This window comes from Hemitrygon akajei, chromosome 1 (assembly GCF_048418815.1).
Source record: "Hemitrygon akajei chromosome 1, sHemAka1.3, whole genome shotgun sequence".
Classification (NCBI taxonomy): domain Eukaryota; kingdom Metazoa; phylum Chordata; class Chondrichthyes; order Myliobatiformes; family Dasyatidae; genus Hemitrygon; species Hemitrygon akajei.
The window spans coordinates 54,072,633-54,089,931 of NC_133124.1; the positions used below are offsets into that span (position 1 = coordinate 54,072,633).

General features: G+C 35.7%; 1 protein-coding gene across 3 annotated transcripts in view; it reads left to right on the forward strand.

The window, feature by feature from the left end:
• Positions 1–17,299, forward strand: part of adcy8 (adenylate cyclase 8 (brain)) — a 129,977-nt gene that overhangs the window by 107,034 nt on the left and 5,644 nt on the right. For 2 of the 3 annotated variants that reach the window (XM_073043334.1, XM_073043343.1), the window contains exons 14-17: positions 10,201–10,359; positions 11,439–11,585; positions 14,134–14,226; positions 14,323–14,437. In XM_073043334.1, coding sequence (XP_072899435.1) covers positions 10,201–10,359; positions 11,439–11,585; positions 14,134–14,226; positions 14,323–14,437 — 514 coding nt within the window. The remainder of the gene's footprint in view (positions 1–10,200; positions 10,360–11,438; positions 11,586–14,133; positions 14,227–14,322; positions 14,438–17,299) is intronic. The other variant, XM_073043350.1, reaches the window with a different exon arrangement.

Sequence of the window (17,299 nt, forward strand, 5' to 3'; positions counted from 1 at the left end):
TGGGAACTTCTCGGCAGCTTTAGTATCAGCTGAAGCACTCTCTCCAGTAAACTTTAAGCTATGAAGCTGTCCTCGCCTCAGAAACCGATCAAACCACCCATGACTACTTTTAAATTCCACTTTTGCAACACTGTCATCACCATCGTCCAGTGCCTTCTGTTTCAGCTTATTAAAAAGACTGACTGATTTCTCCTTAAGTATAAGATAACTTAACAAAACATAACACTTTGTACACCCATCAACCCACTCAAGCAATAGACTTTCCATTTTATCCATTATTGGATGCCGGCTAAGAGAGACCACTTTGCTATGAGCAGAACCAACAGTAACATCGGCAGCTTTCAAGATTCTTTCTCTCTACATATAAGTAGTGCAAATGGTGGACACAGGCAAGTTCAAAGCGCGGACAATGTCTTTACTTCGTTCACCATCATCAAAATGCTTAATTATGTCTAGTTTTATGCTAAATGTAACATCCTTACGAGCTCTTTTAAGCTTTTCCAATACCTGAGAACTCATCTTGCTAACAGATGCAGAAAGTAAATCAACATAAAGCACTGATGCTCACAGGCACGTGTTTAAGCAATGATGGCCAGAATGCAGTTCCGGCAAAGGAGCTTGGCTGCTCGGGTCATGCACTGTCTTTTTTTGTAACAGTGAAAACACCTTCTGTTAGTGAAAACAGGTAATTAATGTAGGTCTTTCGTAACAGCGAGGTGTCAAAAGCGAACATTTGAAAAACGGGCCATCTGTAGTTGGAAAAACACATGGGCTATGATTAATTTACATTAATATCTAAGCAAACATCAGTCAATTGTTTTCCACTTAAAACCAAAAGCAGAACTTCAAAAAAAAATGTTTCAAATCCTCTGACTGAAAAACAAATCTATTTATCCATTGGAGGGAAATGTAGAGGAAACAGAACAAAAGACATATTCAAAATAATTTAAGGACATAATACAATAATGAAAAATATTTGTATAATGCAATTTTTGAGGGATGATAGAAATTTAGTATCCAATAAAAAACATATGTTAACATGGTTATGTGTGGGGGACACAAAGCAATCTTGCCCAGTACTGTTAGAATGCTTAGCTCATCACTTTGTGCTGTGTTTTCTTCATTCGGGCTAGTCTATATAATTTCAGGAGTACTATGTACCTGTTGAGACTATTGATTTCTAATTGATAGCATAAAGGGGTGTTGTAAAGTATTGTGTAGCTTAGGGACCACTGTTAACTGCCTTGGTAACCCTATCACAGGGCGAACCTTCTACTTCACAGATGCTAGCTATGAGATTCTGGGGCAATTTGGACAACTGGAGGAAGAACCTACACATTAGGAGACCCAGAAAAGTCACTGAAGGCAGAACTGAAGAGCCAATGGAAGGAGTTGGTAGAGATCAGTACCCACAGTTATGTTCTGAGAACTGTCCAGTTCTGTACACCTCCCACCATTTGTACAGCTTATACCACACAAACATTTCCAGCTCCAACACTGTAAATGGATGAGCAAAGGGGGTGAGGTAATAGATTTTCATGAGAAAATTTCCAATTAGGATGTTAAAATAGATATAAGACAATAAGACCAGAAGACATAGGAGTAGAATTATGACATTTGGCCCATTGAGTCACCTCTGCCATTCTATCATGGCTGATTTATTATTTCCCCCAGTCACATTCTCTTGCCTTCTCCCCATAACTTCTCACATCCTTACTAATCAAGAACCTATCAACCTCCACTTTAAATATACCCATTGACTTGGCCCCCCACAGCCATCTGTGACTCACCAACAGATTAGCCAACCTCAGCTAAAGAAATTCCTTCTCATCTCTGTTCTGACATGCAAAATGACATGCGCCCTGTGTAGATGCATAAACTGGGCTAAGCAGAGCTTCTTTTACCTCTACATACAATGGAATTGCAGGTGTCTGGATACTGAAATGGAAGTTTGTTTGATGTTCAACTTGTAGAATTCTCATCCAGTTAGAAAACCAACATGACTAAATGACAGAAAATTAGACCTCACATGTTGTTGCATTCCTGTTTAAAAGTGGTAGGTATTACAAGAACTGTGGTAAAGTTGTACAGTAGCAGTTTGCTTCCCCTAAACCTTATCCTCTGCTATAGTGATGAAATCTAATGGGTAGAGAAGAAAAGATGGGTTTATTTGTTTATGGGCACAATTAATCTGTGCATAGTGAGAGACAAATCACTATTATGGTTCATGAAAAGTTCTGTCATGGACCATGTTCAATCCCTGAGCTGCAATGAATACATAGTGTCAGCAAATCCATCTGTTCACTGCATCTACTGGTCTCTACTGAAGAAGAGAAAGATGAAAAAAAAGAGAAAATCTGCAGATGCTGGAAATCCAAGCAACACACACAAAATGCAAGAGGAACTCTGCAGGCCAGGCAGCATCTACGGAAAAAAGTACAGTCAATGTTTCAGGCCAAGATACTTCAGCAGGATGGAAAAAGATTACTTTCCTTCTATCTAATGCAAATACATTTGCCAGTGCTGTTCAGAACAATATGAATGGTAAGTAATTCAGTGTGTCAATGAACTTCACATTTAAAGACAAGAATGAGTGGTTGGCTCTTCTAACAGAAAGTGTCTTGACTTCTGTCACAATTGACTCCGCTTCCCGGTTACGGACATGTAAGACACAGTCGCTTCTTGTCCGCCTTTAATCTCTCCCTTTTCCGACTTAAACTTTGAAATCTCAACTTCATTCAGTCGGATCTGTAGAATAACAGTTATAGTTATGGCTACTCTCAGAAACGCCAAAAGAAATCCGGACCCGGGCAATGGAAAGCCTAAAAAAGCTGACGAATTCTCGGAGGAAACCCCCTGGGTAAAGAGACTAGAATCTCAAATCAGCAATATCAGCATTGAGATAACTCAACTAATAGAGAAATTTGAAGGAAAAGTTGACTCTTTGAGCCTTGATCTAAAAGAAGTTAGTCAAAATGCTGCAGACCTTTCTTCTCGTTCGGAACAAGCCCAACAACGGATCGTTGATCTCGAAGCTCAATCACGTCGGAATAATATTCGAATTGTTGGATTAAAAGAGAAATCAGAATCAGCCGACACACTGGATTATTTCGCAAAAATATTTCAGTCTTTATTTCCGGAGGTTTGTTTACAGCCTTCAGATATCGAAATGGCTCACAGAGTCGGCACCTTAAAATTTTTGGATCAAGGTAAAAACAGACATATTGTTGTGCGTTTTCTCCGTTTCAGAGACAAAGACCGTATTATTAAGCTTGCGAGAAAAAAAACTTTTTCAGTATCAGAATTCAGACATTCACTTTTTTGAAGATTTTCCACGCGAAATGGTTAAGAAGCGTGCTGGATTTCCATCGGTTATGAAATCAGCGTATGAAAAAAAGCTCTTTCCACTGCTTCAGTATCCAGTGAAATTAAAGCTTTTTGTCAAAAAGTCTGGCTTTCATACTTTTGATGATCCAGTCAAAGCACTGAGTTTTATTAATTCTTTATCTGACGCATCCGATGACGAGTCTGAAGCCTGAAGCTTGAATGATTTATAATGGCTTGATCATCTCGCAGCGTAAAGAGTGATGAGATTGGAAGATCTAATGGTTACAGAAGTCTTTACCTTAAAATACATTTTTATCTCTGAAAAAGATTGGCTTGGATGGCTTCAATTTCAGAAGACATAGAGGGAGAACTGTTGATAGACTGTAATAAATTCGAACCATTCAGAATTTTGTTTTCTGCAGCATTTAAATGAATTAATTGTTTTTTTTTGTTTCGTATGCTTTTGTAAAGATTTTTTAAAGTAATTATTTGGATTTCTCTATGTTTTAAAGATGGACTGGAAAATTTAAAGATGGTGATTGTTTTTCTTCTGTGCAAATATTTCAAGAATTGTTTTGGATGTGTTTTTCTTTCCTTATCTAAGGTTACTTTCAATTGAAGGTCGTTTTGTTTTACAAGAAAAACACTTTCCTTCCAAGTTAATTATATTGAGATATATGTCGACTGCAATGAGTTTTATGTTTGGTACAGGGAGACAGAGATGATTTTTTTTCTTTCTCTTTTTTTTACTTAGGTAGGCGGAGTTTGTATTTGCATTTATGCTTTTCTTGGGGCTTGCATCGATTGATATCGACTTGTTTCTGGGCTTTGTAGTTTGGGTGGGATTTTTTTTCTTTTTCTCCCCATTATGGAATCCCGGAGCATACGCCAATTATTTTCATTGTTGTTCATCTCTGCCATTTTCGACTACCCTATCCTGACATGCGTCTAACTATTCTTTTTAGATACAAAGTTCCATGATGATATCTAAACAATTAAATGTTTTAACTTGGAATGTTCGTGGTTGGAATCATCCTATTAAGCATAAGAAAATATTTAAAGTTATTAATCGATTCCAGCCTGATATAATCTTTGCTCAAGAGACGCATATCAGGTTATGTGATAAAAATCGATTTGTTAAATTTTGGAAGGGTCCTCAGTTTCATGCAAACTCCCAGAGTAAAACTAGAGGTGCCTCTATTTTTATTGATTCCAATATTCCTTTAAATCAGGAGGATATTATAGCTGATATTAATGGTAGATTTTTGATTGTTAAAGGAATAATTTGTAATAGGAAAATGGTTTTGGTTAATATTTATGGACCAAATGTTAATGATCCCTCATTTTTTAAAACTGTTATTGCTCAATTACCTGATTTAAATGAATATATGTTATTAATGGTTGGTGATCTTAATACTTGTTTAAATCCTCTAATGGATAAGTCATCATCCAAATATCAACTCCCTAGTCATTCTGCATCACTTATTAATTCCTTTTTAATTGATTACAGTTTAATTGAGGTCTGGAGGCATATGCACCCTAGTAATAGAGAATACTCTTCTTTCTCACATGTTCATAATAAATATTTGAGAATTGACTATTTTATAGTTGACCCTCGACTTTTATTCAATGTTCAGAAATGTGAGTATGATGCAATCGTTATTTCTGATCATGCTCCTTTAATCTTAATACTTGAACTGAAAGATGTTGTTTATACCAGACCATTTTGGCATTTTCCAGAACATTTATACAAAGTTCAGAATTTGTTGAGTTTATCGAAGCTCAGATAAAAAAGTTTTTTCTCTTTAATAATAATAGGAAACGTCTCTAAGTTAGCAATTTGGGATACATTAAAAACTTATTTACACGGTCAAATTATTTTGTATATAGCTAAACTGAAGAAGCAAACAAGAATGGAATTAGATAAAATTTCTAAACAAATTAAAGAATTAGATAATGTCAATGCAATCTCTCCAAATGTTGTTTCATTTAAAAGAAGAGTAGAATTACAATCACAGTATAATTTATTACTAACATATCCTATTGAAGGATATTTGCTTAAATTGAAAAGTCAATTTTATATTTTTGGGGATACAAATAATAAGCTCTTAGCTTCTCAATTAAGAGCAGCTAGAGCTAAAAGACAAATCTTAAAGATTCGTAAAAAATAATGGATAGCAAGTAATCATGAGGACATTAATAATACTTTTCAAGATTTTTACTCTGATCTTTATAGATCTCAATTTCCTGCAGATTCCTCCAAAATGAAGGCTTTTTTACATAAGATTAAATTTCCACAAATTTCTGTTGAAGATCAACAGATGCTTCATGCTCCAATTACCGACCATGAAATTCAGAAAGCTATTTTATCAATGCAGTCAGGTAAAGCTTCTGGACTTGATGGTTATTCAGTGGGATTTTACAAAAAATTTGAAAGATTACTTTCTCCGTATCTTTTGGAAATACTTCATGAATCCTTTGAGAAGGGTAATTTACCTTCTTCTTTTTATGAAGCATCTATTTCCTTAATTCTTAAAGAAGATAAAGATCCTGTTGAATGTTCATCATATAGATCTATTTTGCTATTAAATATGGATGCAAAAATTCTCTCTAAAATAATGGCTTATTGCTTGGAAAATATTTTAACTAAAATCATTTCTATGGATCAAATGGGCTTTATTAAAGGCTGTTATTCTTTCTCTAATGTTTGGAGATTGATGAACATTATATATTCATGATTATCTAAGCAACCTCAATGGGTTATCTCTCTCAATGCAGAAAAGGCATTTGATAGAGTTGAGTGGCCATATTTGTTTAAAGTATTAGAAAAATTTGGTTTTGGTAATAATTTTAATAGATGGATTCAAATGATTTATAAGAATCCTGTTGCCACAGTCATTACTAATAACTGCAGGTCTTTTTTCGCACTTTCTCGTGGCACTAGACAGGGATGTCCATTAAGTCCTTTATTATTTAATCTTGTATTGGAGCCTTTAGCTATAACACTACGTGAAGCTAAAAATATTCATGGTATCTCTATGAATGGAACCATGCATAAGATTTCTCTTTATGCAGATGATCTCTTGGTTTTTATTTCAAATCTTGAGGAATCAATTCCTAATCTTTTGGAAACACTTAAAGATTTTGGTAAATTTTCAGGATATAGACTTAACTTGAATAAAAGTGAATTGTTTCCACTAAATGTCCCTGTTAGTATATATAATGATATTCCTTTTAGAATTGTTAATACATTTAGACATTTAGGTATTATAATGACTAAAAAATATAAAGATCTCTATAAAGCGAATATAGTTCCCATAATGGACTCCATGAAACAACTATTTTCTAAATGGAATCCACTTACTTTTTCTTTAATAGGTCGTATTCATGCTGTGAAAATGATGATTTTACCTAGATTTTTATATATTTTCCTAAATATACCTATTTTTTTAACTAAAAATTTTTTCGATCAAATTGACTCTCTTATTTCTTCCTTTATTTGGAACATTAAGAGACCAAGAATTAATAAGTATCATTTATAAAAATCTAAAAAAGATGGTGGACTTGCACTTCCTAATTTAAGACTGTAGTATTTGGCTGTGAATATTAGACAATTATGTTTTTGGTTATATTGGCTTGATAAGAACCAAAAACCATTATGGGTTAATTTGGAATTAAAAGTTGTTAAACAATTTCATTTAACTTCAATTTTAGGAGCTCCATTACCTTTACAGCTCTCTAAAATTCCAAATTTAAATCTCTATCCAGTTATTAAACAATCCCTATGGATTTGGGTTCAGTTTCATAATTTTTTAAATTTTAAACAATTTAAGTTGTCTAGTTTTTTATATCGAAACTTTTCATTTAAACCTTCAACAACTGACCCCATTTTTCTTCTATGGAAGAATAAAGGAATCCATTCCTTTACAGATTTATTTTGTGATGGTCGATTGTTGACTTTTGAAGAGTTCATTAATAAATATTCTCTCACTCATACACATTTTTTGCAATACTTTCAGGTTAGGCATGTTTTACAACAATATTTACCTAAGTTTCCATATTTACAAGAATCTGATTTGTTGGATACCATTTTGAAATTGAATCCCTTAGTGAAAGGTTCCATTAGTAGAATTTATAATTTATTTTTGTTACAAAAAGAGAACCTATCACTAAAGATGAAACAAAATTAGGAGAGAGAACTTAATATGACCTTTGTTAATGAAGATTGGCTTCGAGTTTTGAAAAACGTAAATTCTTCTTCTGTATGTGCCAACCATTGTTTAATTAAATTTAAAATTATTCACCGTTATTCTTTAACAAAGGAGAGACTATCTAAAATATTTCCTAGTATAGACAACTACTGCGATAGATCTAAAACTGAAGTAGCTACTTTGTCACATATGTTCTGGTCATGTTCTTCATTAAAATCGTTTTGGAAATCTTTATTTTCTACAATTTCTAAAGCTCTGAAAATTAATTTACAACCTAATAGATTGACTGTTCTATTTGGAATAGTTCCACATCATATTCAGGGTATCTCATCTTCAGATCAACATGTAATTGCATTTGTTACACTACTGGCAAGAAGGGCTATTTTATTAAAATGGAAAGATATTTCTTCCACTACATTAATTGAATGGTTTTCTCAAGTAATGTTATGTCTTAGTTTGGAAAAAATTAGAAGTCGAACTTTTGATCCTCGATTCGATTTTGAGAGAAGATGGGGTTCTTTTGCCAAATATTATCATTTAATTTGAATTAAGCTATATGGTTTCCTTCCAATTTTATTTTTTTTAATAAATATGAAATGGCAGTTGATGACTCTTTTTTTATATTTAGATGATGGTCAAACATATTGATTCCTAATGGGTTTTTTTTTCCTTTTTTTTTGTAGTTAGTGGGGTTTTTTTCCTAGTTAGATGGGGTTCTTTTTTTCCTTCTTTTTCCTGTGTATATAATTTTTTTTTCCATTTTTATACTTTACAATCAGCTTTTTTTTCTTCAGCTTTATTAATTGCATACATATTAATCTGTTGAAGTTTTGTATCATTTTATAGCTGTAGAAGATTATGTACCAATAAAAAGATTCTAAAAATGAAAATGACTTCTGTCACTATTGACCTAGAAAACCATCATATGCTGATGCATTGCTCTCTGGACAATTTAAGATAGATGCAGAGTTCTTGGATGATTCCCATCAGTGTATCAACCTTCAATCTCCTCAAACTAGTTACATTTGCCTTTGGCCTTTTAGTTTCTGTTTCTGTGGACATTGTGGATTCAATAGAACTATATGCAGCAAGAAAAGTCAATCTTCCCTTGATATTCGTCTGAGGTGTCCATGTGTAGCAGTTAGCCGCATTCTGTGCTGCACAGTTCTCCAACCCACTCTCCAGTGAATCTGTATATAAGTGAAGATCCTTTAACAAACACAGTTGCAGGATTTGTTATGATCATCTCTCCCATGAGTGGCCCACTTTGGGTGCTAAATTTCATGTTTGTGACTCAGTTTATAGTCTATGAATTGACTGTGAAATAAATGCACATTTACATGTATAGGTGTGTCCTATGTTTGAAAGCATGGATTTGAATAGTAGTGGCCAAATTTAAACTGCAAGTTAGCGTATTAAAAAAAATGAATTTTTGTGCTACTCAATTCATAATTCTATCAATTTCTCTAGCATTAAGCCAGCTTTGTAGTGATCTACAGAATATTGAGCTGAATGATATAAAAGGAAAATGATAGATTATGATCCTTTTGCATCGGTTTAAATGACAGATTCCTTTAAAAAGTGTAAATTTTATCTGACAAAAATCGGTATTTACCACAGCTGTTTACAATTTACGTCAACGATTTGGATGAAGGCATTGAAAATAACATCAGCAAATTTGCTGATGATACTAAGCTGGGTGGCAGTGTTACATGTGATGAGGATGTTAGGAGAATTCAGGGTGACTTGGATAGGCTGGGTGAGTGGGCAGATACTTGGCAGATGACGTTTAATGTGAATAAGTGTGAGGTTATCCACTTTGGGAGTAAGAACAGGAACGGTGTAGAGTTAGGTAAGGGAGAAATACAAAGAGATCTAGGAGTCCTTGTTCATCAGTCTCTGAAGGTGAATGAGCAAGTGCAGCAGGCAGTGAAGAAGGCTAATGGAATGTTGGCCTTTATTACAAAGGGAATTGAGTACAAGAGCAAGGAAATCCTCTTGCATTTGTACAGAGCCCTGGTGAGACCACACCTGGAGTATTGTGTACAGTTTTGGTCTCCAGGGTTAAGGAAGGACATCCTGGCTGTAGAGGAAGTGCAGCGTAGATTCACGAGGTTAATTCCTGGGATGTCTGGACTGTCTTACGCAGAGAGTTTAGAGAGACTGGGCTTGTACACGCTGGAATTAAGGAGATTGAGAGGGGATCTGATTGGAACATATAAGATTATTAAGGGATTGAACAAGATAGAGGCAGGAAATATGTTCCAGATGCTGGGAGAGTCCAGTACCAGAGGGCATGGTTTGAGAATAAGGGGTAGGTCATTTAGGACAGAGGTAAGGAAGAACTTCTTCTCCCAGAGAGTTGTGGGGGTCTGGAATGCACTGCCTCGGAAGGCAGTGGAGGCCAATTCTCTGGATGCTTTCAAGAAGGAGCTAGATAGGTATCTTATGGATAGGGGAATCAAGGGATATGGGGACAAGGCAGGAACCGGGTATTGATAGTAGTTGATCAGCCATGATCTCAAAATGGCGGTGCAGGCTCGAGGGGCTGAATGGTCTACTTCTGCACCTATTGTCTATTGTCTATTGTCTATAAAACTTGAGTAAATTAATATTTTCAATAAGATATACAAAGGAATTACATTTTTCAATAACTTTTCAGTTGGAATACACAGCGAGACTGGATTTCCTTTGGCGTGTTCAAGCAAAAGAGGAAGTGAATGAAATGAAAGAGCTTCGCGAACATAATGAAAATATGCTCCGAAATATTCTACCAAGTCATGTTGCACGCCATTTCTTGGAAAAGGAAAGAGACAATGAGGTAAATTCATTTCATGACAGTAAACCTAAAACTAATCAAATCAGTTGTCAAGGTTTTTGACACTTGCTCTCAGCAGTCATATTTTTACAATCATTTTAATGAATGAAAAAATAATTGACTGAAGTATTCCCATAGTCTTTTATGATCACTTTCCTTGCTATCACACATCGTCATCCATATCAATGCTGGATTAACCACCTGAAATAAATATTGTTTGATGATGTTAACTCCCTCTCCCAAAAACATCCACGTGATGGAGTTAAAATTGTAGCAATGTGCTTCCAATCGTGCTTCCCTTCTGCCAACATATTCCTTTCAGTATTTTCAAAGATGTTCAAGATTTCTACTGGAATTGGATGGGAACCTCATGAATTCCTACAAATCTAATAACAAAGATTTACTCACCTTTCAACGGTCTATTGGCCAGAACAACTCCCTTGGCCAGTGTACCCATGGTCAGTGTACCCATCACAAAGAAAAAGGTAAATCATTTCAGTGTAGTGAAGTAGGAATGCTCCACATGAAATCTTGAGACAGTTAATGTCCCAGTCTGCTGATTCTTTTCATATTACATAATCTGGGATGAAGACTCGGCTGCCGGAGAGTGCACTGCTCCACACTGCCGAGGTGCACCGGATGTCCTTTCATGGCATAGCTGACACAAGGATGTTAATGACAATCAACAACTTTGAAATGGAAAGTGAGCTGGGTTCATTTCATCACTGAAGGCAAATCTGGAAAATATATACTGTATACTAGGTAAACATAGTTCATTTTCAAAGGTTCTCAGATCACTGGTCGTGTGATTATTATTTGGATTCAAAGAAATCGAATTTTGGAGCCAGCATACAGTATAACACACAGATTTGCATCTTGCTTCTAGTGCACAGAATAATTCCAGGTGGTAAAAGTTGGTAAATTCAGACTTTTAGCACTGAATTCCATGTTGTTTAACACAAATGATTGATTAGTCATTCTTTCACAGACAAAACGACTTCTTAAAAAGTATACTGTGGCTCTGACAATCAGGCGGTTGATTGCTCATGTCTTTATTTCCATTATTGTTCTTTTTGCACCAGGAACTTTATTCACAGTCTTATGAGTCTGTGGCTGTGATGTTTGCCTCAATTCCAGGATTTGCAGACTTCTATTCCCAAACTGAAATGAATAACCAAGGAGTAGAATGTTTACGTTTACTAAATGAAATAATAGCAGATTTTGATGAGGTAATGTTGCACGTCATGGCTTAATAAAGTCTCGGGCTTTCATTTCCTTTGTTGGATGTTGAAATATAATGGGTACTGTCCTTATAGTAAAGCATGTGACAGACCATTCTCGCTTTGCCGAAAGATAGTAATTACAATTCATTCATCTGTTCTTACCAGTGGTAAATATGGTTTTAAATCCAGGCTGTACATTGTATTTCCAAATATCACATCAATGTGTTGGGGAGTGAAAGAGCAGCCTAGAATTCAAGAGAGCATTATTTCTGCATTGCAGAACAGATAATGGCAAATCAAGTGATGGAATGCCAGGAGAATCAGTGCTGGGAACACACCTGCTCACAAGCTGTATCGGTGGTTTGGATAAGGAGATCAAGTATAACATATTCCTGTTGGCTAATGATACAAAACTAGGTGTGAATCGTGAGATGAATGCAGCAAGTCTTTAAGAAGTATAACATAGACAGACAAGAACATGGGAAAAAAAATATAATTTGGATAAATGTAAGGCCATCAGCATTGGTAGAAAAACTAGAAAGGTAGGGGACTCTTTTAAGTGGTGAGCGATTGATATGTATTCATGTTCAGAGGACTGAGGAGCCTTTGCACACAAATAACTGAAAGATACTTTGCAGATTCAGCAAGCATATTTTAAAACAATTGATAAGTTGACCTTTACTGCAAGAGAATTTGAATACATTTTAATCCAATTATATAGGCCATGTAGAGACCATAACTATAATATTATGATAGTCTTGTCTCTAAGAAGGATACACTTACAACAGGAGTACAGTGAAAGTTCACCAGATTGATCCTGGGGTAGTGGATTTGTTGTAAAAGGAGAGTATAGCTAACCAGCCTTGTGCTCTCTTGAAGTTACAGGAATGACAAGTGATCCCATTAAAATGTATCAAATTCTTCAGGAACTTTACACAGTAGATGCAGAGGTGATACTTCCCCTGGCTGCAGAGGCTAATCATTGTCCAGTAAGGTGCTGGTGGGTACCAAGAGAAGTTAGTGCAACTGCTACATTGAAAGAGTAAGGTGATCCATACACTCAGATCTTAGTTTTAGTGCAGAAACTGCTTAACACAGTTCACAAGGAGTTTAAACATAATCAAATCAGTCTATCCTCATAAACAACAATATTCATTTTAGGAGCAATTCAGATTCACAATGATTAACATAAAAACAGATATTGATTATCTGATTGAGTTGAGAAATGAGCAATAAAATTTTTTTTCCAATTCCCCAAACCTGTAAACAAGACAAAAACTCTGCAATTTGTTCCATTCTCCGATATTTTTCACTTAGCACTAGCATTTATTTTCCATTTCATGTGATTCTGTGATTTCCATTTTAATGTTGTTGTTGAATCTACTGTTCAATCATTTCAGACAACATATCTCAGTTTCTCATTATTTGCTATCATAATTTTTCTTTATTTTAAACACCTGTCAAAAACCTCCTCATAACTTTTGTATCAAGGAAGTCAATCTCAATTCGTCAACACTCTCCGTTCAACTGTGGTCTTTCATTTATACTGCCATTCCAATATATCACTTATGACATTACAATATCGTTCCAAAGGTAATGACAAGAAATAAATGTAAAATTTCAGATGCTGGCTAATCAGTTCTTTACATTCATACACAGTCTCTATTTATAAAGCTGTCTTCCTTTTAAGCCATCATCCTGACTTGTCCTGTCACTTTTACAGGCAATCTACAGACAATTTTTTAAGCAAACATTATTCAGATCTATTTAACTTTTTCAAAATTATAATGTATCATATACCTTTTATCTTTCACATATTAATGAATTATATTAAACTCCATTTGCTACTTTCTTACTTCTGAGCTCTGAGTCAATTGCAAATTTTGAAACTGAGCTACATATACTGTTCCAGGTCATTAATATATTTTGACCCAAAATCAATCTATCACTTCACGCTATTGCAATGTGAAACCCAACCATTCCAAATACAGTCTGCAGCTTTTGCTCCCGTCACCAGTTTATATCCTGTTCAGTCATTGTCCTCTCAATTCAATGGACATCAACCCTTATTCACTCACTCTGTTGTTTCAATAAACAATGAAAGTTAAACACTGTTTGCCTTTGACAAGGCTTTCTTCACTAACCAATATTTACAAAGTCCCAACATAATTTGTTCTCAATTAACGTTTCTAAAATGTACCAGCTTTAGACATTAGGGTGATTAGCTTATAATTGCTTTTTTATCCATTTGAATGAGAAATATTTGGACTTTATTCAAAGAGATGGAACTAAAGGAAGAACTTGAAGGGGGAGACAGAAGTAGAGGAAGAAATTCACTACTAGAGATGGAATTCTTAAATGGAAGAAGGAATAGCTGCCAAAATCAAGGGTGAACATCAGCTCAGAATGCTAAGAGTTGGAGATGTTTCACAGTTGAAGATTAGGGGGCTGTTAAAGAGATATGGAGGAGAGAGTAGTCCAAGTACAATTTTTGAGATAGTTCACTTACTCACTTCTGTTCAGTTATTTTATCTGTCTCGATTACCTCTTGCAGTTGTTGGGAGAAGAGCGATTTCAAGATATTGAAAAAATTAAAACAATTGGAAGCACTTACATGGCTGTATCTGGATTGTCGCCTGAAAAGCAGGTAAAGACAGCAAAGAATTTAGACAACGTGAATAATTTTTTACATTTTCTTTATATATAGTTATTAATATTATCTTCTATTAATTACCACTTACAGCAATGTGAAGAGAAGTGGGGCCATCTGTGTGCTCTAGCAGACTTTACCATTGCTTTAAATGAAAGCATACAAGAAATAAACAAACATTCCTTCAACAATTTTGAACTTCGGGTTGGTGAGTATAACTTGTACACCATTTGCTTATACACAATTTTATTTGTTCTGCGAACTTCTACTTCAATTAACTAGTATTTAAATATTAAATACAATTGCTTTGTTATGTAATTTTGTCCCTTTTTGGTGCATTAGTTGGCTGCAATATAGTGCCCTAAAACCAAATCTGAAAACACCAAATTGGGAAATCCTTGTTTAAAGTGGTTGCATTTAAAGGCATTAGAAGAAAGTACCGGTATGTACCTTCACACACAGCAGGAGCTATGGGACTCCCAGGCTGCTGTATTATTTGCTTTCTACCTGCTGGGATGCGAGTTGTGTTGTTAGTGTCTCTCTATGTTGGCCATGCATGCGGCCATAGAAGTGAGGAGAAAAGTGGGTGGGGTGGGGGAAGAGGAGGTAATTGGAAAAAACAGAGGGAGAGGGTAACCAATGTGAAGGGATAAGTAGGGAAGGGAAAATCAGAGTCATCCTAGTTGGGTGCTTGAGCTCATCAGACCCTATGGTGCCTGTGAGTTCCATGTCACAATCACGATGCCCACAGACTGCAGATACAGCAGAGATTTTGGTCAGCGCTAATGGTCTACAAAAGAGCAGCACAGTTCAATCAATAAAAGAAAGTAATAGAAATAACAATTATGTTCAATTAGGAACCTTTTAATTCATATATAGTTCACAACTTCTGAGTAATGTATTTCCTGTTTAACTGTGAGTCAATAGTGGAGTACAGGTCAGAGCCTTTTGATGCAATTTCTGTCAGTAAGTAAGAAACATGCCATGCACATTGCTGAAGTCATTATGTACACAGAATCCAACTTGGAGATGATTACACCGCTAGGACAAATTCCAGCAGTAGATCCCTGCTCTGCTGTGCTGGTGGATGAAACATCCAATGGAAGTTTTAAATCATATCCAATTTACAATATGAACAATACAAATCTTTTTATATATTCTAACCTTAGTGTCTGAAAAGATTCAAAAGTTAAATTTTAATCAGTGCAACAGAATATTTTATGTAGAATGCTTATGTGGATTTAAGCGATTATTGACAACAATTATTTACAGTTACATTACCCCTCTACCAGAGTGCAAGGGTTAAACCAGGATCATCCATAGCATGAGAGATCTGCTTAATCCGTTTTCTACAACTTCCCATCACCCCCCCTCCAGTTTGCCCTCTCCTCCTGATTTTCACATCCCCGTTTATCCTTTCCCAGTGATACCTAGACAGGAACATTGTCAGATTTTGCATTGTACTGTTTGAGTACCCTTTGTGATAGATGACCAAAAACTTGGCCAATAAATATTTTAAGCGTTTAAAGGTTTAGAGAGAATTAGAGATGTAGAAATATGGAGAAGATTATAGAGGAAATTCCAGCATTTATGTATAAGGTAGCTGCTGACATGATCTGTAATAATGGAGCATTAAAACCAGGGAGGTCATTGAGGCCAAAGTAAAACCAATCAGGAACATAACAGACAGGTTCAGAGCAGCAATAATGACATTAGGAATGTTAACACACAAGAACATTGAATAAAAAGTAGCATTAACCTAATTACTTACCTAACTTTAATTATAAAGCTGATTATTTTATATAAAGTAAACCAGCGATCTAATTCTTTTTTGAGTTTACTGAAGAGCGATTGAATTTCCCCAGTTTTTTGAAGCACTACATCACATCACATCACATCACATACATATCCAAATGCAGGATAATGAAAAAGTCATGAAGAGTGCATCAGCTCCTCCAGTTATACGTAGAGAATGAAGAAAAGGAGTGAAAGGGATCTAATGTGATATATCATGACATTGAGGACATGACACCAGTACTAGGACCCCACCAGTCAACTCATCTCTGGGTCTGGAAACTGAAGTAATGACAGAACACTCCAAGGGAAAGCACATCAATTGTCCATCTTTTGCAGGCACTCATGTGTAAATACTGATTGTGGGAGAACCAGTTCATTTTCCACCACAACTTCTCTAGCAAACATACCTACACATAATAGACATCTATCGTAGGTGCTCTTTCACTTGGGCCTGTGCCTCAGTCTTGAGCCAGGCCACCTCAGTAAGAGTTTAATGTGAGTCATCAGGGATATTTATGCAGACTTTCAGGGAAAGAGTGCAGTCTTCCAGTCAGCACGTTACAGCTGCATGGGGAAATGGATCTGGAATTGCTTTATTATTGTCATATACATTAAGACACAGTGAAAAGTTATTGTTTGCATGCCATTTGGATAGGTAATTTCACACATAAGTGCATTGAAGAAGTAAAGGTGAAAGCAGAATAGTGTGTTACAGTTACAGAGTAAGTGCAGTGTGGGTGGACAAATAAAGTGCAAGGGCTCTGACGAGAAGATCAAGAGGCCATCTCTTAACATATGAGATGTCTGTTGATGAGACTGATAACAGTTGACCTTGAGCCTGCTGGCATGTGCTCTCAAGCTGTTATATCTTCTGCCCAATGAGAGACTGGAAAAAGAAAGAGTAGGGTGGGAGATGTAGTTAATTCTGTTGGCTGCTTTCCCAAGACAGTAGGAAGTATAGATGGAGACAATGTGGAGATGATGAAATGGGCTGTATTCATAACTGCTGGCAGTTTCTTATGGTCTTTGGCAGAGTAGTTGTCATACTAAGCTCTGATGCATCCAGGTGGGATGCTTCCTATGGTGCAGTTGCAATAATCTGGAGAGTCATTGGGGACATGTAAAATTTCCTTAACCTCCTGAGGAAGTAGAGGTTTTAGTGAGTTACCTTGCCATACTGTCCATGTGGCTGGACCAGGACAAATTGTTAGTCGGGAATTTGAAGCTGTCAGCAATCTAGGGCAAACAGACTCAGCTACAAGGCTAATAAATT